Source organism: Triplophysa rosa, linkage group LG18 (assembly GCF_024868665.1).
Source record: "Triplophysa rosa linkage group LG18, Trosa_1v2, whole genome shotgun sequence".
Classification (NCBI taxonomy): Eukaryota; Metazoa; Chordata; class Actinopteri; order Cypriniformes; family Nemacheilidae; genus Triplophysa; species Triplophysa rosa.
This window is the reverse complement of record NC_079907.1, coordinates 14,742,003-14,769,473: the sequence shown is the minus strand read 5'-3', so window position 1 is coordinate 14,769,473 and position 27,471 is coordinate 14,742,003. Positions and strand designations below refer to the sequence as shown.

At 38.8% G+C, this 27,471-nt stretch overlaps 1 protein-coding gene across 1 annotated transcript in view; it reads right to left on the bottom strand.

The window, feature by feature from the left end:
• Nucleotides 1–17,938, bottom strand: part of hectd2 (HECT domain containing 2) — a 46,063-nt gene extending 28,125 nt beyond the window's left edge. The window contains exons 1-13 of the mRNA XM_057358464.1: nt 17,466–17,938; nt 16,568–16,694; nt 10,916–11,054; nt 10,732–10,834; nt 10,037–10,126; nt 9,837–9,901; nt 9,686–9,731; nt 5,307–5,416; nt 4,775–4,923; nt 4,533–4,656; nt 2,177–2,273; nt 1,712–1,819; nt 1,287–1,419 (exon numbers count right to left, since the gene is read on the bottom strand). Of these exons, the coding sequence (XP_057214447.1) occupies nt 1,287–1,419; nt 1,712–1,819; nt 2,177–2,273; nt 4,533–4,656; nt 4,775–4,923; nt 5,307–5,416; nt 9,686–9,731; nt 9,837–9,901; nt 10,037–10,126; nt 10,732–10,834; nt 10,916–11,054; nt 16,568–16,694; nt 17,466–17,543 (1,369 nt within the window). The 5' untranslated portion in view covers nt 17,544–17,938. The remainder of the gene's footprint in view (nt 1–1,286; nt 1,420–1,711; nt 1,820–2,176; nt 2,274–4,532; nt 4,657–4,774; nt 4,924–5,306; nt 5,417–9,685; nt 9,732–9,836; nt 9,902–10,036; nt 10,127–10,731; nt 10,835–10,915; nt 11,055–16,567; nt 16,695–17,465) is intronic.
• Between the last annotated feature and the right edge of the window lie 9,533 nt (nt 17,939–27,471).

The following is a 27,471-nucleotide window of genomic DNA, read 5'->3' as shown; positions in this document are numbered from 1 at the left end:
GTTTTATAATCTGTATTAGAGCACACGTGAATATTAGCCCCCATCAGCTAATGACTGAGGGAGAGAAGACAATAACGTTAGGCTACTGATGTTGATAAATCAACATCAAAAAGTCAAAATCTTGAAAAAATGCATTGTATAATGGCTATAACATCATGTATATCATAAATTCGAAATGATTTTGGTTATTAATATGCATGTTTGTGTTGTTTCTGACAAACAATATTAAAATGTAGGAAAACACACCAAATAGTGTCTTTATTTTCTTTCTTTCTTCTTTTAGCATTATATAAAAGGAGGAGCGTCAACAGTAAAGGACGAGAGAGAACCAGGCCTGGACTTTATGTTATGTTTTATTATGTGTGACCGGCAGTCGACCGTGAGGGAGCTGCCGGCATTTTACTTTCGTTTTGTTGTTTGTTTATTTTATTAAAGTTTTGTTGTAAACAAAATAAAGATCGAAGCTCTAGTCTACGGTGCTTGCTGTAACGATATAATGTCTGGATAGCGCCATTGGTTTCTGGCACGTTTAGGCATAATAAAATTGAGGTAACAATTTGCACTCAATTAGATTGAGTAGATTTATTAAGTTTACTTAATAAATACTTTAGTAATATTTAACTGATTTGCATGGGTAGTATTTACTAACCCCCAAGAATATATTTTTTTCAGTGTACATCTACGATATAATTCAATTTACAAAGATGAAAGACATTTGAATATGCATCATACAACACAATACTGTGTAAGAGAGTACTGTTAGACAAATGTTCTGAGAAAAACACAGATCAATGTCTTAGTACATATCAGAGGAACATTTCAGTGCTTAGAAGCTGCACATTCAAAGCTCAGGAGACCTGTAGAAGAACTGTTACATTTAAGGATCAACTGTTCTCAGATGTTTTTCCTAAAATTCTTTAGGAGAAAGGAAAATAAATATAAACAATTGTTGACACAGCAGATTATAGAGCTATAATATTAATGTGGATAGATCACAAAGTTTAGGATTGAGTTTGGAGAAATTTAATAAGAAAATCATGAGTTCATATTAAAGTCACTGACTTTTTATTGGAGGATTTGGTATCTCAGAAAATTTGAGCATAATTTGAAACATTGCTGAGACATACAGTAAGTCTTCTGTATGTGAAATTACTAGGGTGTAGAGAAAAATCTGAAAAGCAGATCACACTACTCGCTAGAGAAACCATTGGGATATTAAAGAGATCAGTTTTAACCTTTCTTTCCAAAACTGCAGAGACCTGCACTATTAGTTTTGACGGTCTTACCGTAGTCTGTGTGAAAAATCTGTCGAATCAGTAGAAGAAACCACTCTTTTGTAAGTCCACCCATGTCCAACCCAGCTTCCCCAACAAACGTCACTTTCAGTTTTTTCTTCAGATCCGCTCGCTTTCTCGAAAGCTATTAAAAAAAGGAACACGTTTATGGGGGGGCCGTTTTTTCCAAATTAAGTCTTAGCCAGACTTAGAACTTTCCAGAACATATCGCAATGCTTTACTTCCAAAGACCTCACAGTCTAGGAAAACATATTTTAGATGGTGCAGCTCCATACAGAGCCCTGCACCCCATAAAGAAACCGACGGTCGTCCTCCTATAGAACTTTAATAGTCTTCAGTGGTTCAAAGGAGTTCTTGGTAACATCTCCAAAAACAGACGTATTCTACATTCACAGATTTGGACTGAGCCATATTACCTCATCGAGTGAGTCACTGACCAGCTGCAGACGTCTGACTTTAATGTTGAGAAACAGCAGACTCATATCCACCCTCTGCCTCCGAGAGACCTTGTCCACCAGCGTTTGCTATATTACAAATAGAGAGGAATGCAATTATCAGTTAACATTCCCATGCACGAAACATGCATACATAATATCTCAATTTTAATCCAAGTTTTACATTTTTCCTATGGTAAAGTCATCTCTTTGTAGTGTATGCTAAAAACATAGAAAGTAAAATATTTCCCGGTGCTCTCAGGACACCACATTTGTTCAGTATGTCTGTTTATCCTACATTCTGGACACATGTTTGGGAGGGAGCCGAATAAATTGCCCCACCCATTCTAGGATTGTTATCAAAATACTCCCAGACAAGACACATTTTCCAAACCGTAAGATGTTTTGATGAAACTTATAGCTGAAGGTCGAGAGGTAAGGCTTTACCCTGGCCATGCTGATCATTTGCTGCTCAGAGTCTCTCTGGATGATGGCCTTCTTCACCACAGTGGACAGGATGAAGGGGAACTGACAGAAGGTGAACCTGTCAAGATTTAGCACAGAAGTGACTTGGTGTGAAATGTGGTGACATTCTCTACAAAAGCATGTATATCTGATGTATTTACTTGTTTTGTACAAAATAGATTTCTTTTCATTTTAGTATATGAATATAACCTTCACCTAGCCTTAACTTGTGTACATTTATAATATACTAGCATCCAACACTTTTATTTTCTTACTTCTGCCAATATGTATCAAACATCTTTATGACATCATCCTACACTTCATCTTCTCATTAAATTCCAGACTAAGACAACTAAACACAATTATATAAAAGGGGGAGGGGCTACAAAATATGCATGTCCTAACTTCCTGTTTCAGTGGGAATGACATCAACACGAATTCTAGGCTGTAAGAAAAACTAAACACTGTCAGAGCGATAGTCTTGTGGGCAGTGCTCCGACATGTGGCGCGATTGCGCTTCGGGCGTCCCGAGTCCCTGCTCGAGGTCCTTTCCCGACCCCACCCCTTCCTCTACCACTTCGCCTCCTGTCGTCTCTCCCTCTGCACTGTATGAATAAAGGCAAAAATTCCAAAAATATATCTTTAAAAAAAAAAGAACAACTAAACACTATTGGCTGTTTTAAAAAGGGGAGGGGGCACAAAATATGCCCCACCCTTACTTCTTGTTTCAGTGGGAAATTGCCAACGCAAGCAGTTAATTGGATCCTTAATATTTAATTTAAAAAAAATTCACACGTATATATTAACAGCTATTTATCATATTATCATTGTTGTGCAGAAACCTTGTATGTCTTTTTTCATGATTTTTAATTATTTTCCTAAATCATTACTATTGGTCACCCTTAATGTTTGTCTGTAGGTTTTACCAAATGTTTAACCAATACGAAGTACTAAAAAGACTTTGACAACACAGTGTTTGATAATTAACTTGAATTATTTAAAATATGTTTTTTCTGTAGGCTAGCAGTTTTAAAAATATAAAGATTTCCACCTGACAGCAATGGTAAATAGTGTCAGGGTAAGTAAATATTGGAGCTACTGGTCTGAACACAAAAAATCTTCATGAGCCATGCAAGGTGTATTTCTTTTTCTTTAAAGGAGTCATATGACACGGCTATAACGAATATTATCATTGTAATGCAATGTGTACACACGATTTAAGGTTAAAAAAACACTTTTTACGTGTCTAATACATGCATGGGCAATTTATAACATACCCAAGACACAGAAAAACATGTGTTTGTGCCATATATGACCCCTTTAAAGGCGCAGTTCTTGATTAACAGCGGCCACTAGTGTTGTATTATAGATTTGCCAGGAATCACTTAGTCCAAACACGACGGTGGCCACCACAGTACAAAAAGATGTCGTTCTCATGTTGACGCAGGGAAGAGATTTTGCGGGCATTAGAAAGACTGTAGAAAGAGCTACGACTTATGTATTACATAAAATAAAAGGTTTGTGGATTTTAAGTTTAAAAAGAAGGATAAATGTCAGGCAGGAGCTAGGACCTGTGTTAATATTATAAAGACTTTCCAGCAGAGACGCGTTAAGACCCGCGGTACTAAGGCTTTTAGCAGAATATCTATGGAGATACTTTCCAGCAGAGAGAGACGTTGGAGAGAAAGATCGTCTAAAAATCACCCTCGAGGAGGTTGCTTTGACTCAGTATGTGAGTAACATACTAACATACCAAGATATGTTGTTGTAATATTAGCTGTGTGACGGAGCAGTTTTGAGCGTCATTGTTTATCTGGAACCGCTTTAATATTGTACTCGTCCAGATACTGGAGAGAGAGAGCGAGAGCGCGCGCTGGAGCTGAATCTGGAGAGCGAGCGAGAGCGTGTTTTACCCTTTTACTCAATGATGAAAAAACTTTCAGGTAATCCGAGGGTCACATGCGTTCCGCACTGGAGAGCACGATCCGTACGTATCACGGATCATGCCGCGATCCGTTTCACCACGATACCGCAGCGGAAAGGAAGAGAAAACGCGCGTTGTAGAGTTGTTTGTCCATTTAGGGCTGCTGTACAAAACATGGCGGCGAATTCAATGTACGTAAGCCCGCTCTGTATGTAGATATAAATAGCTTATTCTAAGGTATTAAAAACTTAATGGTTCATAACATAAGGTCTTTATACACCTCTGAAGAAATAGTTTTGTATATTATATTGTATTTCTGTCAATAGATCCTCCTAAAAATGCCGTATTGTTCCTTTAAGACAACCTGAATTATGACTGCCAACCAGATTCACGTATATCTTTTTGCTTATGCACCTGTTTGAATTTCCATGAGCCTGCCACGTGTGGTAATCCTCCATAAAGTCAATGTGATCCAGCGTTAAGTTGTAGAAATCAGAGAAAGGGATGATGGGAGGACAAGAAATGCTGTTTGCTGCATCTGTTACAAAACAGAACACATGGACATCTATGCAAGGATTGATGTCAGAATCAGTTTTTAAGGATCATAAGGAAGCATTTTCACTCTCACACTTCTCCAGCACGGTAGTACTACTCACTGAGCAGGGAGAGGACTTTAGTGGCTGAGGGAATCCACCAGGAGCATTTGGCCATGGGCGGCAACTCCTCTGGCTTGGCAGGAAATAGTCGGGTGGTGATGAAGACCTGCAAACGCTCCACCAGCTGTTTGAAACGCTTCTGAGGAAGCCTAAAAGCAAAGAGGATCAATCCATACACTCTGAAACCAGCAAATCCATTTTGTGGAATTCTTTGACATATAATGACAACTTGGCAATGTTATAGTCTATAATAAGCCTTTTACAATCAGTGCCTTCATTTGATAAATTTACACAAATAAAAACCACAACCATACTATTAAAAAAATTGTTCAATTTCAGTCAAGAAAACTTTCCTGGATAAGTTAAAACAAACTATAAAAAATAACGTTCTAGGAATCAAAAACTAACGTTCTGGGAACGTCCTGAAAACCAAAATACTGAAATAGACAAAAAAGAGAAAAGAATCTAAACTTTTCCTCATTGAAATGCTTTCTAAAACAAACTGGAGTGAGGCCGCTTGTGTCAGACTCACTTTTTAAACCAGTGCATCAGGAAATGATGGTCTGCTTCAGCCAGAGCTGCTATTTGCCTCAGTAAGTGTGCATAGATGACATATGTGGCCGGGCTGGTATACTGAGGGTTCTGCAACACAGAGAAGCATTTCAACGAGCTTCAAAAAGGAAATACGTTTTCATTTAGGAGGGGAGAAAGAAGTCTGGCTTTTAATAAAAAGTGGCATTACAGCGGAAACCAGCTCTTTTCCTCTCCAGCATGACCTCATCCCTTCCTTAAGTGCAGCGAACGCAAATAATACAGAGGCTCCCTGACATTAGCAGCGGACAGATCGGCGCAATAATTGCATCTCCTTTAAAATCTCCCCATGTCCTCCCAAGAAATGTAGGTCAGGGAGCCCAATAAGAGTCTGGAGACGGATAACTATGCTAACTTTAGAGATGAACGACCTCAGTGCGCGCTTCTGTTTATGAAAAATGCAAAATCCCACCATCTCAAATCTCCACCATATGCAGAATAAAAATACATTTCACAAAGCTAAAAAAACATACACGAACAAAATCTCAGCTCAGTTAAGCCATCATCTCTCTCTGCCCACGGCTTCCCAGACTTCAACCCAGTGGCTGTGTCCTTATTTGGACAGCCTCAGTCCGGCCTGAGTTGGTCATGTGTGAAGTAAACACTCAGCTCACAATCTGTCTGCAGCCGAGCACAGCTATGGCTGGACTCAATGGACCATGTGCTGAGAGAGAAGATCAAGACGTTCCAGAAACTGTGATTTGCCTTTTATAAGGCCCGGGGTGTTTAACGTGGCTGACAACAGAAAGGGCAACTCGGAGACAGATTAGGGCAATTTTAAGTGTAAGTGCACATCTATAGACTCACATGCAGACAACCGCTTCGGGTCGAGAAAGGAAATTTCCGAAGAGTATCACATGTCTTTGTGTTCTGCGTAATGGCGGTAGTTCTGTATAGACCATTTCATTGGACGCGTGTGCCTAGACTGCAGTAAACGTCCAGGCTGTGTCTGTTTATCAGTCTGGCTAGTGTCTAATAATATAACTATTTATATTTAATTTAATTTATGTTAATATTAATTTATTTTATTGTATAATAATTTTATTAAATCATCGTTTGTTGAATTTTGTTGTATGTTCATTTTATTAAATAAACAATTTGTTGATTGTGTCTCGGTCCTACCTTCTTGTTTATGAATTCCTAGTCGTGTGGCAGGATCGGGACAGAGCCCTTAGGTTTTATGTTAGAAAGCTATGAGATGTTTATGTTTTTTACTTCTCATGTGTTTTCTCGTGTCTTGTCATTGGCCCCGCACCTCTCATTTCATGTATTGCTTCCCTGCCGTGTCTAATGTTTCCCACCTGCCCTGTGTCATTATCCCTCGTTTGTCTTACCCTATTTAATGCCCTCTTGTTTCATTGTCCTGTGCTCTTGCGTTGCATGTGTATGTACTTGTTCCTGTTTGTGCCAGTGTTCTGTTGCTATGAAAGCCCAAGTCTAGCCAAGTCTAGGGTGTTTTGTTTTGTGTTTTTGTTAATTATTAAAACTTCTCTGTGTTAACCCCTTCCCGTTGCCTGCATCTGGGTTCTTCCGCCGCGACTTTCGTGACAGAACGCAAGAGCCAAAGCTGAACCCAGCAGGCAGCCCCATAGACAGACTCTCAACCAGCTGGTGGCCGTGTACCGGCAATCCGGTATGGTGGGAGGCATTAGCCTCCCAGTCACATGCCGGAGGGGGCCCGTTCCCGGCCCAGTGTCATCGGCCTCTGCAGGACTATGCTCGGGAGGTCGAGGCCAAGAGGGAATCTGTCCCCGAGGTGCTGGTGAGTGCCTACCTCATGGCCGGGATGGACGACCCACCATCTTTTCCGGAGCGGGAGGTCAGTGGAACGGTTGCAGCTTCGAGAGGAGTGTGGCAAAGACTCCTCTCCCAGCAATCATCCAATCTCCTCTCGTCCCGGGCTGGCGTCCATCCCGGATGACTGTGTGGTGGGTACTCTCACCTTGGGGAACTCCACGCCATCATCCTCCTCACCTCCTGGAGCCTCCCTATTACCAGTCAGCCTCAGTGGGAAGCGGGGAAGGCGAGAGTCCTGGGGGTCATCCTCGGAGGACTCCAACCCGGAGCCAACCGTACTGTTTGCCTTCTACTTGCAGCCGGCCACCGGGCGGGTGGCCAGACTCAAGAGAAAGAGGCAGCAGCGCGAGGTCGGGCCAGTCTTGTGTCCAGTCCAGTACAGCCTGTATCCAGCCCAGCATCCAGTCCGGTGCAGCCAGCGTCCAGTCCAGTGCAGCCGGTGTCCAGTCCGGTGATCCAGCCGGCGTCCAGTCTGGCGTCCAGTCCAGTGCAGCCGGCGTCCAGTCCGGTGCAGCCGGCGTCCAGTCCGGTATCCAGTCCAGCGTCCATTCCGGTGATCCAGCCGGCGTCCAGTCCGGTGATCCAGCCAGCATCCAGTCCGGTGATCCAGCCGGCGCCCAGTCCGGCGTTCAGCCCGGCGTCCCAGCCGGTGCAGCCGGCCTTGTACCGGACTGGTACGTCGGCGGTTCCCCCCAGGACTTCCTTCCCTAAGTCCCCCAGGACTCTGCGCTCTCGAGCACAGCCAGGGACTAGGACTGTTTCCCCCACAAGCCCTTGTCTGTCCCCACCCCCCCTCCCATGTTTGTTATTTTTATTATCTCACCCCAACCCCGCTGTCATTCTGTCATGTTTACCTTTGGTTATGTTGTCTATGTGTATTTGGATCTTGCCTGTCACCCAGTCGGTCTTGTCTTGTTAGTCGACCCCTTGGTGAACACCTGGGGGTGTTCATTAAGGGGGAGGGGGCTCTGTCACGGTCCTACCTTCTTGTTTATGAATTCCTAGTCGTGTGGCAGGATCGGGACAGAGCCCTTAGGTTTTATGTGAGATGAGATGTTTATGTTTTTTACTTCATGTGTTTTCTCGTGTCTTGTCATTGGTCCCGCCCCTCTCGTTTCATGTATTGCTTCCCTGCCGTGTCTAATGTTTCCCACCTGCCCTGTGTCATTAGCCCTCGTTTGTCTTACCCTATTTAATGCCCTCTCTTGGGCAGTCGTGGCCTAATGGTTAGAGAGTCGGACTCGTGACCAGAAGGTTGCCGGTTCGATTCCCAGAGCTGGCGGGTCACGACTGAGGTGCCCTTGAGCAAGGCACTTTACCCCTACTTGCTCCCCGGGCACTGCAGTGATAGCTGCCCACTGCTCCGGGTGTACGTGTGTTCACGACTTGCTGTGCGTGTGTTCACTACTCTCTGGATGGGTTAAATGCAGAGGTCACATTTCGGGTATGGGTCATATGACTAATAGGTCACTTTCACTTCACTACTCTCTGGATGGGTTAAATGCAGAGGTCACATTTCGGGTATGGGTCATATGACTAATAGGTCACTTTCACTTCACTTTCACTTCACTCTTGCGTTGCATGTGTATGTACTTGTTCCTGTCTGTGCCAGTGTTCTGTTGCTATGAAAGCCCAAGTCTAGCCGAGTTTCTGCAAGTTTGTTTCTTAGCATTTGTTTTGAGTGGTTCTGTTTATCCAGCCTTAGTTTATATTTGTCCTGTCTGCTGTATTATCTAGTTTTCTTGGTTTTCCCCATCGCGGGTGTTTTGTTTTGTGTTTTTGTTAATTATTAAAACTTCTCTGTGTTAACCCCTTCCCGTTGCCTGCATCTGGGTTCTTCCGCCGCGACTTTCATGACTGAATGGGTCCTGCAGTTTTGCAGAATTTAAAGAAACCGTTTGGGACATTGACATCTAGCGGTTGAGCTTGGTATTGCAATCTAAATTCAAAATATTGGAGAGACAAATTTAGCCAAGTAACTGTTCTTCTCGGTTTCTTTTGCTTGTTATCAAAAATAATCTACAGGCACTCTATTATTTGCAAATGTTTACCGGAATTTAAGGGCAGTCCACAGACGCGCGCAGTAACATCTGTTTATGTTGTTGCTTTGAAACTGCCTATACGGTAAATGGGCTGGGATTGGTTATTAGTAAGGAGGATAAAGCAAACTTAATAAAGATTTTTAAGAAATAAACAAGCAATGATACTTGAGGTTGTGCTTTATCGTGAATAAGAGCGTTGTTAGGCACGAGGCGAAGCCCTTCAGTTTTATTCATGATAAAGCACTAGCCTTGAGTAGCCTACTTTATTGCTTTTATAAAACCGTTACCACACAGTATAAATATTAAAGCCCAAAAATATGTATCAATGCAACTTTCATGAAGTAAAGAAACTTAAAGCCTTCCGCTGTAAAAATAGTCCCTGAAAGACTGTTACGGTAGTTAAGAAGTTACGGTACTCCACAGAACCCGACTGTTTGTCTTTACATATAAAAAGTAAACCCCAATTATGTAAAAAAATTACCTGCACAAGAACAAAATACGCTCTAAGGTCGTCCTTCGTTCGAGGGCTGAAACACACAGATCGTACAGTTATTTTTTTTAGTGCAGTTCTCCACAAAAATCTAATGTACTTAAAGTGGTGGTTCAGTGAGAGAATACAACATAATACTTACCCTTTCCATCCTCTTAATAAGCTATTAATGATTCCCTTCAGAACCGATTTCTGTGTGTCCGCGGGCTGAAAATTTGTCAGATTACATTGATTCAATTAAAACAAAAAAAATCAACAACAGACAGTGCACAATGGCTTATTGTGTATTTTAATTCTACAATATTTTGGTATTATGTGGCCACAGAGAGTTATTTTACATACCGTATGAAGTAAAGCATCATAAACAAGATTGACAAATCTGATGTTTATTCCTGAGTCTTCTATAGTGTTGAAGGGAGCATTTGCTTCTTTCTGCGGAGAACATTAGAACATAAAACCATCGATGCACGTATCAAACACTTTTTACCACCCATTTTTATGACCCGTTTTATATACACTTCCATATAAAATGAACGGTAAAACGTTCACCTCATATAATAACAAGACTTTCTAATGAAACCGTATGCAGATGTCGTTTCGTACAACTCCTTGAATGAGCTCATTGATTCGTTTGGAGACTAAAACGTTTTGCTCAGTTCCAGACTTTCAGTGTTATTTTTTCCACAGATATTCAAAAGTTCTCATTAAAAAACACTGGCTTTGCCTAAAAGGATGCTCATAAACTACTATTATTCAACAGCCTAAATGAAAGCCTGTTTAGACAAGTCAATTACGTGCAGTTATTAATTTCATAACTGCTCAAATATTTCAAAAGCAATTAGATTATTACTGACTGTTGTTAAAGTTTACAATCGCCAAATGAACTGATCAGTCGGCTGTGGTTAAAATGGGCCCCATTATGCTCACTTTAAGCAATATGAAAACACTTAAAAGCATCGTAGTTAAGAAAAACACACACATCAAACATGAACAAAACACTGTATTGTAAGCAAGCACTTAAAACTACGTCAACGCACCTTAAAGGCAGCATTGAGTTCCAAAAAGGAGTCAAATGTGGTCAAGTAGAAATCATGGACTTGTTTCCAATCCCCTGAGATAGCTGCTCTTTCAAGATCCTCCCTAAAGCCAGACAAAAACACTGTTTAACATAACATAAATGGTCCGGAAACAATATACTACTGAACGAGGAGGCGTGCGTACTGGAACTCTTTGGCAGTTTTGGTCCGAATGGGAATAATGGGTTCTGAGACGAAGCGAGCCTTCACTTCTGGAGGCAGAACATCAATAGAGATACGATGCTTCTGTCTCACATCTGGACATATCGGGGGAAGCTCCCTTACTGAAAATAAACAAATGTACACATTGAATCAATGAGACAGTAGCTTTAATTTTAGCTAAATACAATATCATGTTAATCATGTTCCCAAAGGTGATCTTTGCAATCATCTTACAGCTAACAATTATTATCAGAAACAATGACTCTCATTATTCCAGAGACTACAGATAAATGCAATTACCATTATCTTAAGATTGTAGCAAATAACAGAGAGAACTATTATATTCAAGTACACTAGGTTCCCTTGCCCTTAAAAGTATTTATTAGGGCTGATTAGTTCAGGCAGGGGTGTCCAATCCTGCTCCTGGGGGAGCCTGTCCTCCTTCATAAAATGACCCTATAGATTGTTTGTGCAAGTAGTTTATATGACGGGTTGTAACGGTATGAAATTTTCACGGTATGATAATCCCCTCAAAATATATCATGGTTTCATCTTGTATAATACAAATACGTTATTATTAAAAATTATAGTATCTAATCAATCAAATAAATGCATAAAACTAACAAATTAATTAATTTTTAGAAATGTAATCAAACAAAATGTATAAGAACTAGATTAAAACGTACATAATTTATTTATGCTCAGAACAAAAATATTATATATTTATATACTTTAGTATTCACAGAAAAGAACATAACGCAAAAGAACATAGAACAACTATGCACGTTTTACGTGCCATGCGCTATACTGTAAATGAATTCCTGAACTGTACTGTAAACTGAATTCCAGGATTCCCTCTGCATCACGGAAATCATACAAATGGCTTTGTGTGATCAAAATGAAGCAGCATTACTTCATATATGACTGTGTGTGGTGGAGCAAGCGAAAAGACGCTGTGTATGCGCATGCGAGTTTTATTCATCTGGTTTATTTATTTATTACTAGGGTTGGGCAACCCGTTCTCACTCCCGACTTGTCACATATTTACGCTCGGTCAGCGCCCCACTGCGTTGCTGTTTGCTAAATGCTCCAGACCGAGATGCGTGCAATTCTTAGCATTTCATAATTATTTATGGTTTTAATATTTTGTAGCACCTAACCCCAACCTCACCCTAAACCTAACCCTAACCACTTCTCAGCCATATAAAACACAACACGCGAATAAAAGTACAGTCACGGGTATTTATTGCACAAACTGACCAAAAGCATTACAAAATATAACAAACAACTCGTTTTGCAGACCTTTTTGCACCAAAGCCGTACGATAACTTTACATGAAGATGCCGTGCGTGTCCGTGAATGCATGAAGTCGGCTCCCATTCAAAAAATAAACCGGAACAGCTAGATGCAGTCGGTCGCGGGAGCCAATACCGTTTCACGTTCAAAGCCAACGAAATGACGCGATCGGTCACGAGACATGGGAGAGCAAATGGCATCGAAGGTGACGTAACTTTCCCTGGCGGCAATATTTGAATGTCGTTCTTCGCTGGATTTGAGATTTACGGCGGACGGTGATCGCTTTTGCATCTGTTCCTCATACAAATCGATCGTTTCGCGTTGGTACCCTTGGAATATCTGTATTTTTGAACGACATTGTGACTGCTTGTTTTATGTGTTTTATATTACGATAAATAAACGGTTACATTACTCACTCAAACTGTGAAACTGTCTGAATAGCGTCATGTACACGCAATTATCCTGGCCATTAAACTTAAATGAAAACCCCGAAACATCATCATTGCAAATTATATCTAATATACATTTTCATAATGACGGTAAAATTCGCATGCCCTTCACGTCGAAAAACAATGCCAAAGGGGTACCCTGCGCGTTCAAAAGTGACGCCGAAGGACGCTGACCGGGCGTAAATATGTGACGAGTCGGGAGTGAGAATGTGTTGGGCTGGGCGGAATGACGGAATATTCCGTTACCGCGGAATAAAATGTCAACCGTAAGAGATTTTTCTATTCCGTGGAACGTAAATAAGTAGGCGTGGTTAAATCTGCAAATTAGGTGCTATTCTGAAAAAAACTAATGAATTAATCCACCCATAACAAATTAACGTATCAAACATTCTTTTGACCTTCTTTCAGTCTGTAGTTTAGTGATCCGCTCCAGTCCCGGTGCTTCTCTCACCCGCAGTGCTCGTGCAGGGATCTGCGCCAGCATTTAAAAAAGCTCATTCTCAACACGTATTTCAGAAGTCAGGTTGTTTTGAAAAGCTGTTAATAGTTTTATAAAGTTTAACTTCAGGCGAGCCAAGGTGAAACTTGCGTTGAAATGCGCGATGATGCTCGCGAGCGCGTGAGCGCTTTGATGTGACACGCTTCTACCTCCAGTTTTGGGAGACGCGTAAGGAGTCACCAGAGACTCGCTGTGCAAAAACAAGCCCGAGAATAAACAAACGGTCCTAAAGACAGAGAGTCGCAACACACTAAAATTGCTCATCTAATAGAGAGTGAAGAGCGATAAAGACCTACAGTACAGACCCCATGAACACCAGTTTATAACACTAGTCATATACTGTACTCTCATTGTTTGTGCATATTCATACTTTATTATTATATATGTTGTCTATCTTCCTACTGTATACATATGATATAGCCAGAAGATAAATATGAATAAATAATACATCTGATTATCAGAACTTAATTTGATATCTTTAGTACATTTTCATAACTTGCCTACATTTTAACTATGGTGAGCATTTAAATGAACTGTAATAAATAAATTAGTTAAATCAATCTAAGAAAAATGAGGTATAAAATATAGAATTATAATAGGAGATTGTTTCATGAAATATATTGTTACCGTGAAATAAAATTACTCATTCCGTGAAATAGATTTTTGGCCATTCCGCCCACCTCTATTTATTACTATCGCAAATAACCAATTGTCATGGTATGATAATCGTATGCGTTATTATCGGGATGTACCGTCAAACTGGTGTACTGTTACAACCCTAATTGCAACCCATAGTTACTTCTAAAGTTAAAGCGATAGTTCACCCAAAAAGAAAATTCTGTCAGCTTTTAATCACCCTCTTGTCATTTCAAACCTGTATGACTTTTCTACAGAAAACAAAAGACATTTTGAAGAATGCTTGCATTGGTTTTGTATCCATTCAATAGAAGTGAATGGGTGCTGCCACTGTTCTATGAACAGCATTCTTTCAAAATATCTTCTTTTGTGTTCTGCAGATGAAAATCATACAAGTTTGAAATGACAAGAGGGTGAGTAAATGATGACAGAATTTTTGTTTTTGGATGAACTAGCTAGTCATGCTGTACGTCGATACCTGCGCTTCACATTCGCCGTCAATGAAAATTCATTTTACACTAACGTGTGCACTTTAAGTTGCGTTAAAGATGGGATAACACGTAGTTTCTGCCAATCTCATATTAATCTTGAGTACCTATACAGTAGTATCGCATACATCGTATCTTCGAAGAGTATTTAGTTTGATCAAATTTATAAAAGAGAGATACAGCTGTACGATTATGCCGGAAAAAGACGAGCTGCTGCAGGGGGGGAACTACAGCACGAGCACACAATACATCATCGAATTATCCCTTCGTGTTGTTTACATTATGCACGTACACGCCGATTGCCAACAAAACAGACATATGACTTTGTTTGACTAATTGCGTGCAGTTCATGTCCGGCATGTTTTAGCACTGGGACTGCGCCATCTATCAGTTTCAAATGATCTCCAAATCCAGTGTTATATCCACCGTTTAAATAACACCCATCACTGAAATGCGGTGAACAAACAAACACACCTCAACTTCTCTCACTATCGCAAGAGTAACGAGCTCCAGCTGCAGGCCCACAGTGCAGCCAATCTTGACGCAGCGCAGCCAGTCTTGATAAGAGGGTCTTCCTATCGCTCATCGTTTGGCGCGTGGGCGGGCTATTTCTTTCGCCTTGCCGTGGCTGTGCTTTTCAGGGAGAATTGCCCAATAAAAGGAATATGATCCCTGTTACAAAACTTTCCGAAAGCACAGAAATACTACGTCATACGTCCAACTCGTTTTCTAACAAGTGGACCATGTTAAGCACGAGAAGCCAGCACACGTTCAACAGTGTAAAGAAGTCAGAATGCATGACATAGCATGTTATCCCATCTTTAACACCTCCAGCAACTGTCACTGTGTATCGCCCATCTCTTTCTATGAGGATGTTAGAAGGCGTTCTTATTTCTGGTTGTCTTAGAAACAGTTATAAACAAATGAGCAACCTTCCACTGCAGCAGCTGATGAGAGATGGATGATGTGACTTCAATCCCATTGGTAGTCACTCCCTAAAGAGAAAGTAACTTTGTTTTTGACTCCCTTCACCATTCAATTTAGCTATATTATAAGATACAATTCTCTTTCTCCCTCTAGAGTTAACACATTGAGGGCTTTGCCAATGGAAGGGATCCCACAAATAAAACCAGACAATAAGATGTATTGTTCTTTAGCCTTAACTCTAATCATAAACACCTGAACCAGTTAAGTGACGTCATACGGAATACTTAAAAGTTACAGGCAGGTATATTTGATTGGAGCTAAACTTTGCAGCATTCCAGGAGCAGGACTGGACACCCCCAATTTAAAAGGTTAGCTTGCCAAAGAAAAAGAAGATCTGATCATTATTTCACTGTGAATTTCAAATGGATTGTTGTACAGAAAGTGCTGGTAAGTTTTTTCCATGCAATGGCAAGAACTTCAAAAAGGACCATAACACCATAATTGGTCCATAAGACATGATAGCTTTTTGTGAATAACAGAGCAAATGTTTTTGCACAGTAAGCTGAAAATTCATTGAGTCAACTTGGACCTTAAAAACAAGATTCATTCCCAATTCAAACATTACTGTATCTCGCATGAACAGCCAAATGAAGTGAATCATTTTGAATCATCTGTTTCTCAGCTGTTATATGATTTCACAGGACTTGCAAAATGATACACAAGCCGTCAGCGACCAGATTGTCGATGTATTACACATAAGGTAAATGTTGTAAACGATACGAAAATGATGGCAGAACTGTACATTTTTTGTGTCAACTATTCCTTTAAGATTTCCAAAACATTGTACAAGAGTTGGAACAAATGACATCTTTACTGTTACCGCTGTGAATTTACAAGGAAAAGTGAGAACATTTATAAAGCTTTAAAAGCAGCGTCAGGCCCCAGCCCATGTAGCATCTTCATTACAAGTCACCAGCTCATCGAGACATGTTAGGCATGAACACACTCCTCTGTCTTGCCTATGTGATGCATTCAAACTCAAGTCTCTGACAACATCTTTGATCTCCAAGACAAAGAAAGGAAAACACATCGCTCGAAACAGTGAAGTGGTTATTAATTCAAAACAGCTGAAAGGACTGCTTTGAAATGCAATGAGTTTAAATCACCCATGCATATCTTAATAAGGGCAGAGTGACGTTAGGGAGTTTACCTGCTTGTAGACCTAAAGCTGTGGATGGATATCATTTTGTCTCCTGAGTTCGTTTGATAATACAAACAAATGCAATCTATTTACCTCTAACAAAAATCACCCAAAACGGCAGTAACGGAAGAGGCCTGACCTTGTTTAACTGCAGGTAGCAGCAAAGGCGACGAGAAGCTATGGCTGCCGGATTCTCTTCTGTGATTCAGGGTGGAAATGAAGCTTCCATAAGAGGGGAAAGGGAGCTTCGGTACACGATCCAAGCCCTGTCAATCAAAGCCTCGTGCGTTAACAAAACACTTATCACACTGGAAACCAGACATAAAAACATATATAAATGATAATACTGATGAATTATTGAAATGTATGAACTTACAGATAAAAAAATAAGAAGATTATAAAAAACACCATAGCCCCGCCCCTCAACAATAACAGTGTATTCAATAAGACATATTGCAAAAATTTAACCTGATTGATTGACAAAGCATCAGATAAAAAGAAAAAAGAAAACTGGAGGTCAACAACAACAACAAAATATATTTTTGGTCTTCTTTAGTATAAATAAATAACACAAGGTTAATGAAAATGCTTTACTTGTTGCATAATCAGTCAGGTCAGTTTTGTTTTGCAGAATCAACATGTCTGATGCTTTCTGTGTGCTTTTTTCCTTAAACTAACGGAATACAAAGTCTATTAGAAAACAAGCAATGTGCCAATGTGCAGTAGCTTGAGCTAAATATTCCATGACTCACATAGGCTAGGGAGCTTTTACTGTGACTTAGTGAGTTATTTAACAGTAGATTTGTATTGTCTCAGCAGGCGGCGAACTTTATAGCTATATATGGATGCAGTAGCCTATAAATAATTCGCATTAGGTTAATCATATACAGCACAGAACCATTAAATACAAACAAGGAAATAGTAAACATTTTAAGACCAATTTTATAATATACTAAAAAACAACAAATATCACAATACATTTAACAATACCTAAATCATGCATATTTAGATTCAGTGTTTCATGAAAAAATACTTGCATGATTGATTATTGGAGGAAGTCTGTCTCTATCCCGTTCTTCAAGAGGATAGTTATTTTCACTCATGTTTAAATGCATGTCTTCTGAAGAAAACGCTTTCGAGCACAGTTAACGTTACATGGCTTTATTTTTCTGGAAAAACGTTTTTTCCCCGTCTGCGTAATCTCAGTCCGAGCTTTTCTTTCACTTTGAGAAATACAGCAGCACAAAGTCCAGTACCCGCTGTTCTTTCTGTAAAGCAGGTGAGTTTTGGTAACCAAAACTGGTTAAATTTGCTTACCAAAGAGAGAACACGAACCGAGTAACAAGAAAAGTCAAAAGAAAAGCAAGGAAAAAAACTTCGCGACGCTGCGTTTGGTTACTTAACTAACTTGGTGGAGAAGTATCCTGGCGTCTGTGTGCGATCCAGCTGTACGCTGGCGCCATGTTGTTGAGGATGAGGAGGTCTGTATAGTTACGGACTTGGATACGGCCGCTGCCTCTACGTGAGAGAGAGAGAGAGAGAGAGAGAGAGAGAGAGAGAGAGAGAGAGAGNGAGAGAGAGAGAGAGAGAGAGAGAGAGAGAGAGAGAGAGAGAGAGAGAGAGAGAGAGAGAGAGAGAGAGAGAGAGAGAGAGAGAGGGAGAGAGGGGAGGGGGGGTGGGGGGGGCTGTGTTGCTGAGTCATATTTATTGCACACTTCTAATTAAGACCTGGAGAGATACGCCCACCAGATTTCGAATTTGCTGTATGCTATTATATAGGCAATACACATACAGTATAGACAAGGCAATAATATATAATAGGCATAGGCCTATACAGAATTTGTGTGTTTGTTATTGTCGCCAAAATCAAGCCACTGTTAATATTTACGTCAAAGAGTTAAAGAGAAAACCTTAAAGTGTTTTGAAGGATATTTATTATATCAAATGTTGGGGCTCTCCACTCCAAATATATAATCAGTGTTGGGTAAGTTACTCTGAAAAAGTAATTAATTACTAGTTACTAATTACATATTCAATAGTGTAATTAGATTACTGTACAAGTTACTCTCTTCAAAAAGTATTTAATTACTTATGACTAATGACTTTCTATATCCTAACAACCTTGATGAGTTAAGTGATTGAAGGATAGGCATGAAACAGCTCTTTTAATTCATTCAAATAAATAATATAAAACCACATAAAGTATTATTATTAATTACAAATGTGAGAATTATACATTAAAGCACGGATTTTAAAGTTAGACTTTGAATTTTGATGTAAATTCCTCTTCTGCACACACACATATTACACAAAGTATTTAGTTTAATTACATCAGAAGTAACTGTAATTAAATTACAGGAAAAATAAGAGTAATCCCTTACTTTAATTTAATTACTTTTCCCTTAAAAATGTACACTAACTAATTACTTAGTAACTAGTTACACCCAACACTGTATATAATCAATCAATATATAATACAACCTCATAATGTGATAATACAGCATAATAAAAATGCGATAAAAAGGTTAAATCCTATGAGTTAGGATGTATTTTGGTCTTACAGTAAGTCTGTAATTACTTTTTGTAATTTAATATAATTTATTATTAATATATTAGCACTGTCATCAACATTGTTGTTTTAATATGATGAAGTAATTTGCAATTGGAATATTGTATAGGCTAAATATAAAATTTACATTTAGTCAGGTCTCTATTGGTTTGTGACAATGAGAGGGTGCATTGTGAATTAGGTTCAGTCATAGGAATATAGGAGTCATATGTGCGTCAGCTTTCCTCTATTACCTCTCATTTCCATTCATTTCTGCTGTTGCAGTCATTTACCTTTGGTGAGGTACACAGTCCAATTATTGTCCATCAATATTACTCTGCTTTTCTAGTCATAAATATTTACAAAAGAATAGACAGTAACAAAAGAAATCACACACATATGGATAAGTGGTGCTCACATAAGAAAAAAGAAGAAGAATAGCTGCCGTCATTTATGTATGAATAGGATACAAAGAATATGAATTAACATTCCAAACAGATTTTATATAAAATATGAACACTAAAAATTGTCCAGCCGAACAACAGAACATCAGATTGTGAGTGTTCAAACGATCAGCCAGTAGGTGGAGGGAGAGATCTTTCTGTGTGAATATACTGTATAGGCTACACATTGCTGGGTTAGACATGTCACCTGTTGTGCTTATTAAATGTGTCTAAAATGTATATCATATATGTTATATTTTAGCATCTTTAAAGTATTTAAAATGTACTTTTGGTATTCCATGCATTGTATCAACCATATAGTCCTATTACTTTTTTACTGCTTTTTAAACAGTATCAAAGGAGTTCTCATGTATTATGGGCTGTTATAAGATGTGTTTAATATTTGTAAGCATTTTTTGTACTTTTAAAGAAGTAACTAATATGTTGTCATGATTATATTTTTCTCCACATAATTGACGTCAATCATTTAGACATATGCCTTGAAATTAAAGGTCAAGTGACAGGTGTTTATAAAAAATTAGAAACACACAATGTACACATTCTTTATGATCTCTTAAAGTTCAATAATGGCCTAAATAATCTATTCAACATGCATTTAGCAACTAGTAAGATTTACTTAATGTTTTGTGTAAATTTGCACACAGTTTTTGTAAGTAAATGTCTGCCACATGTTTTGACCATATCAGGCACTTTGCAAACACTGTCTCCTATACAGTCAGACAAACATTTCTGTACAGTAACATGAGCGTTCGAGTACACTACTGCAGTTGGCATTGACATACAGTAGGATATGGCTCAGGTGACACTGGACAGACACCCTGTCGGACAACTGACCCTGTCAGCATGACATTAAGCTATAAACTTACACCACACTTTACTGCTTGATCTGTTTATGTTGTCAGATTACTGCACAATAATTACTGAGATTCTGAAATTCTTAAGTACTGAAAGGTTTTACATGCTTTTTCATGACGAAAAAAGTTTTATAAGGTTTTTCAGTTTTATAACATTTTGGGAAATTTTGGAGACAAATTACACACATACAGAAACAGATAATTCAAGAATAACACAGTTTGTTATACAAAGTGCAAAAGGCCCATCTGACTGTGTTCAGTATGTAACTTTTAAACTCTACACCAACATAAACTTGTGAACATGCCCTTTACATAACTCAATGGTTGTCACCTCATTCATTGACCACATCAGGAGGAATTTCACACCATGGATGAGCGTACTGAAGCTTCATCTTTTTCCTGCCTGGCTGGATGCCATTCCAAATTCATGCTGGACTGATGCTGAAAAAGGAAAACCCAGCAGGAGGCTCTGGTTTAGAACAGCTATCAGTCGCCTGGAGGTTGCAATGTTATGGCTTAGCTGGTCAACTCAGTTATGAATTGAATCTAGGAGCAAAATAAGAGATCACTGCCAAACCAAGCATGCAGAGAAATTTCTGATGCTGATAATCTTTAATGATGAACATAAAAAGCCTTTTTATATCATGGCTATCAAGTTAAAATCATTTTACAATCTTATGTTCCTCTTCCTCTTCAGGGATTCCATAATATACAGCCGTGAAAAAAGTAACAGACCATTCCAAATTCTTATTTAATTAGCATTTCTAGATGTATTGGACCATTCCAGCCCAGTGTCTTAATTTCAACAAAATCAACATAAAGTCATCCAACAGCAATGTGAAAGACCGACAGCATGACAAGACGTATGAAAACTGTGATGAAAATCGAGGTAATCACATAAAAAATATTTTTGAACTTTTCCTAAATACATGTACAAATATTAGTGTTGTATTGCTTAAAAGTGAATATGAACTTGTTTTCTTTGCAGTATTTGAGGTCTGAAAAAATACACAGCATCTTTTCTGTTATTTTCACCTTGTTCTCTCCAGTTTTCATTTTCTGCAAATAAATGCAAATAGAAACAATGTTTTTATTTGTAATTTGGGAGAAATATTGTTAGTAGTTCACAGAATGAAACAAAAATGATAATTTACCTAAACACATACCTATAAATAGTAAATAAAAATTATTTATTTTGAAATGGTCTCTTTTTTTCTGCGACTATATTCCACGTTCTTACAGTGAGGGAAATAAGTATTTGATCCCCTGCTGATTTTGTAAGTTTGCCTACTTACAAACAAATGAAGGGTCTATAATTTTTATGGTGGGTTTATTTTAACTGATAGACACAGAATATTAAAAAAAATCAGGGGAAAAAAATGTTATATAAAGGTTATAAATTGATTTGCATTTCAGTCAGTGAAATAAGTATTTGATCCCCTACCAACTAGCAAGAATTCTGGCTCCACAGATTGGTTATGTGCCTATATGGACCACAGATTAGTCCTGTCACTTTAAGAAAGTACTCCTAAATCAGCTTGTTATGTATATAAAAGATGCCTGCCAACAGAATCTGTATCTTCCAGTTCAACCTCTCCAACACCATGGTCCAGACCAAATAGGTTTTAAAGGATGTCAGCGACAAGATTGGAGACCTGCACAAACCTTGAATAGGCTACAGACAGAAGCTTGGTGAGAAGGAGACAACTGTTGGTGTGATTATTTGGAAATAGAAGATATACAAAATAACTATCAAATGCCCTTGTTCTGGAGCTCCCTGCAATATTTCCCCAATGGGGTAAAGATGATCATGAGAAATGTTAAAGATCAGCCCAGAACTACACGGAAGAAGCCTGTTAATGATTTCAAGACAGTTGGGAACACAGTTAGCAAGCAAAACATTGGTAACACATTGGTAACACGCTATGCCACAGTAGACTGAAATCCTGAAGCACCCGCAAGGTCCTCCTGCCCAAGAAGGCCCGCCTGGCTCGTCTTAAGTTTGACAATGAACATAAAAATGATTCAGAAAAGGCTTTGGCGAAAGTGCTGGCACTGCTGTGAGACCAAAATGGACTCCTGTGTTTGGAGGGAGAGAAATGCTGACTATGAGCCCAAGAACATCATGTCTACAGAGAAGCACAGTGTTGGAAACATTCTGCTTTAGGGCTTTTTCTCTGCTACAGGTATACAGGATGACTTCACCGCATTGAGGGGCTGAGGGACGGGCCCATGTACCGTAAAATCTTGGACGAGAACCTCCTCCCCTTAACTAGGTCACTGAAGATGGGTCATGGATGAGCCTTTAACATGACAAAGACGCAAAACATATTGCCAAGACAACCAAATAGTGGCTTAAGGAGAAGCACATTAAATGTCCTAGCCAGTCTCTAGACCCTAGTCCTATAGAACCTCTGTGAAGGAGGCTAAAACTCCAATTTGCTGAGCGACAGCCAAGAAACCTTAAAGATTGACAGAGGAGTGGACTAAATGTATCCGGACACATGTGCAAACCTGGTGACCAACTATCAGAAATGTCTGACCTCTGTGCTTGCCAACAAGGGTTTCTCCACAAAGTACAAAGTTATGTTTTGCTTGGGGATCAAATACTTATTTCACTGACTGAAATGGAAATCAATTTATAACCTTTATATAACATTTTTTCCCCTGATTTTTTTAAATATTCTGTGTCTATCAGTTAAAATAAACCCACCATAAAAATTATAGACCCTTAATTTGTTTGAAAGTAGGCAAACTTACAAAATCAGCAGGGGATCAAATACTTATTTCCCTCACTGTATACTGACTGCTGTAAAAATTCTGATTCCTTACAATGTAATCAGCTAGCACAACAAAGTGTCTTTATTTCCATTTCTTCTCCTCCAGTGTGTATCGACAGTATAATGCAAAAGGTTCCATTTAGTCTTTTTTGGAATACGACAGCCCCTGTTTTTATTTCAAACAGCACCATTCAGGCAAGTACAGATGATGACAGAATTTTCGCTTTTTGGTGAACTATCCCAGTGGATCTATTTTGGTCTAGAACTATTTTGTACACATTGTTGTTGACATGAAGGACATTTTCAACATGAGCTTCAGATTGCAATCATCAGAAAAGGCTACAGTCTCTTCTGAAGTTGTATTGTGGCTCTGACAGATTTGTTAGTTATTCAGTGTTGCAGCACAAAAGCAGATTTCACAGACGGTAGGCTACTGTACATCATGATTTTATGTGTGTATACAGGTTTAACTTCTAAGTGGCACAATTTTTTAAATGTCCCACAAACATAGTAAAACATGCCTTTAAATCAGCTAATAAAGTCTAATGATGTATACAGTACTCGAGTTGTAAAAAGAAATCAGGGGGGATGGTGGATTGGATTTAACGTTTAGGCAGATATCATTTGTGCTGATGACAGCGCATATGGTGGGAGACCAACGGGTTACCCTTTTGATTATTGTTTAAGCACAAATATAATTATTATATTATATTACTCTAAAACAACATGCATGCTATTGATATATTGCGCATCAATTATATTAAAGTATTTTTCCACTGGGTGCAACTGTGCAAGTGCAACTTCATGATACCTATAAATCTATTGGGAATTCATCTATTAAATGTTGAAACAAAACCTCACAAAACATTGTAAATGAACATGAATCCTCTCAAGTCAAGTCCATTTTAATTGAAGTGCAAGAACAAATGGATTAAACAAATGTACCATTTACAAAATCTGGTTATGGTTATCCTCTATATAAAGAAAACCATGGCATTATGGTTTTGTTAGAATGAGCAGACAGTCAAGTAGCCTACTGTCAAGTTAGGTTTTTATTTATAAAATAAGAGGGCAGTCGCCTAGCCCATATTCAATTAGAGAAATGTTTACTATTCCAGTAACAGGCTTTCCCCCAGAAAATGTGTTAGTCTTTAAATGTCATGCAAGGAAAAGTAATGGCTAGTAATGGCTTTCCTTGCACTTGCCATTTGTATGTTGTAGAATGTTTGGCGAACGATGATAAATAGCGCGATGACATTCCACCAGATGCCGCTCATCGGACAGGACCGAGTAACACGGCAGATAACGCTCATAAAAAAATTCTACTTAGGTTAGTTAAGGAGGCGTGTGTTGCTTAGGCGGCCGCTGTAACGTGCTGTGGGAAACCCTGCAGTAAAATATTCCAGGTGAAACAGAAACCAAATCTAACATTAACTTTGTGAATGTAAAGTCTAACCTGACGTTAGCTAACAAGAAAAAAAGCTCAAAACTAACTAACATCGTTAACTGTGTTGTTATCGCCTCTGTCCAGAGATTCCGCCTTTGGTGACATATCAAAAGTATTCCTGACTCTTGACTTATCTTCAGTGCTACTTCTTGCCCTCTTAAAGCCGAAGTCCCTCGGGTCAAGCGGTCCATGTCGCTTGGGCTTGGCCATGATGCTGAAATCACCGGCACCAGCACCTGTGCTGCTATGTCGCTGACGGATGTGACGTTAATTTAAAACAAATCGTCGTGTCATTATGTGCACGTTCCCCTCGTCCACAGTATTTTAGCCTATTCAATATTCGCAAAAACTAAATGTTGAAGTAGTGGTAAAGTACCACTGGTAATATTTACACATTCATTGATAAAATAACGGGATGGGAAGGGGGATGGCCATTTTAGAAGGGGGATGATTTTGATCATCTTTAATTCAAAGGGGGATGCCATCCCCCCTCAACTCGAGTATTGGATGTATAGAGTTATATAAGAATTCCATTATGAAAACAGTGGAAATCTATGAGATGCCATTATTGCGAAATTATAGCGAAATTATAGAAACTCTGCGACTGACTGCATTCATGTTCATCTAACCTCGCTACTGCTTAATTTAACTTAACCTCACTTATATGACATAAGAACATGACACGATACAAGAACAACCACACGTGGCAAATAAAAATATACCAACAGCCTTGATTCTTTATATTCACTTAGTTTAAAAATTAAGCAGGTGTAAATTCTGAAATGACATATTTTTACATTTAGAAATACAACCACTCTTTGTAACAATTTTATATAAATATGTGGGTTAAATGTTGTAATGGATTGTCCTATGTTTTTGTGTATACCCACCACGATAATGGGGTGTTATAATAGGGTGTAAATTGAATAAAATTACAAAATTCTTAAGAACTTAAACAAACTGTCATGATTCTGCCTCATCATGTCATGTATTTATTGGTCTTGTGGCAGAATCCCTTGTTTCATGTGGAGAGAGATACAGTTTTGGTCTGCCATACTCGCTCTCTCCAGGTCTCGTCTCTGTTCCCGCCCTTTCGTCTCGTTATTGCTTGTTAATTAGTTCATGCCCCGCACCTGTCCTTTCTTGATTTGCTCCCCTTTAGTCCTCATGTTTCATTGTCCTGTGTTTGGTCATTGTGTTCGCTGCGTGTATTCATGTTGTGCTTACCTTCTCATCATGCTTGTGTTCCTGTTGTGGATTCTCCAGTCTCATCACAGTAAGTGTTGAGTTTAGTTCATGTCTATTATTGGTTAGTCTAGTGTTTAGTTCTTTGTCCCTGTTTATTCGTTGTTACTGTTTTACCCCCATGTGGGTTCTTGTTTTGTGTTTTATCATTTGAATAAAGTCTTGTGTTAACCCCTTCATCCCCGCTGCCTGCAATTGGGTTCTTACCCACCTGTTTCATGACACAAACTATACACAAAATGAATAAATGTTATTGGTATGTAATATCATACAACAATTTCTTTCTGCAAGTCTCATTATGCTTTTATAAATAAGCTATAGGTTTTATTCATGTTTGATGTCTGTGTTAAGTTCTGCCAGACAGTTTAGAAACAGATGCTGTAATTGTAGTTAATATGTAAATAATAAATGTTAAAATTAATATTTTTTGTAAAGCAGTAGATTTAGTGGAGTTAGAATTGGGTTTAGAATCATTTAGACAATTTACTTTACTGTTTACAAGTAAATGTTAAAAGTCTGCAAAGAACTGCACCATATCAATAAAATGTTTGTTTAGAAAAAGGTGTTTTACAATGCTAAACACTGCAAAATGCATGATGATTCACCTGCTGGTATTCACATGTGCAGTGTTTGCATTTTAAGCTGAAATGAAAGACTAGAACAAAATGTAAGTACAACATGTCTGGTCATCTGCTCCCCTGCAGCACAACAAGAATTATGTGGTGCTGTACTTCTAAAAGTCCACTGACATTTGACTGGAATCACTTTTTTGTGACAAAATAGAAAGTTCTTTTGAGTCTCACAGCCCAGCGCCCAACCAAAAAACTCAGCTGCCAATTCTGTAAAGGTTATGCAGATTACAGACAACAAACAACCTCCATTGATTTGTGTCCCTTAGGGGCTTGTCATTTGTAAAGAGGTTAAATAAAGGAATGTATATGACTATTTACTTGTCTGAGAACCACTTCATCGACTTCATGTTAAATTATACTATCTTTGAGATAAAAAATATATTAATGTAGAAAGTGAACAGATGTTATTTCTACCCAATTCTATAGCATACACTAGCACCCCCTTGTGGTCTCATGGGAGTCTCCATAACCCCCTGAATTAAACTATACCACCGATGACAGTCAGAATTAATATGACTTCTGTAACCGTACATGCCAGGAAACTTGGTGCTGAGACTTTCTCTAAGTCTTCATCACCATCACCCTGAATGTTAAACTGGCAAAAACTTAACTTAGCACATACAGTATTTATATATATATATATAATAAAAACTGACAGTGACTGTCATAACACTGATCTCTGTGTTGAGCATTATCTTTGGCTCTGAGTGTAAAGTCTGTTTTTTTACAGAACAGTCTCAAATTGAAACTTTTCCCAACTGTTTATTCATTGCAGTGAAACCGTGAAAAGGACTTTAGTTGAAAGTGTGACACAAATGTTTGGTTAAACATCTGGTGAGCCAACTAGACATAAATGCTTACAGCTGAACAAACAAAGATACTAATGAGATCAAATTGAGATGGCAAACTGCCTGCAGAGTACATGGTGTGGGGTTAACCCTCGAGTTATGGAGTCTTGATTTTTTATTGGTGCCTTAAAATGTGTATTTTTTGAGAAGGAACAAAAAATAAAGACAAAGGTTACAGTAATTCTCTATTGGCCAGACGCTCAATGCATTTGGCACAGGTGAGAA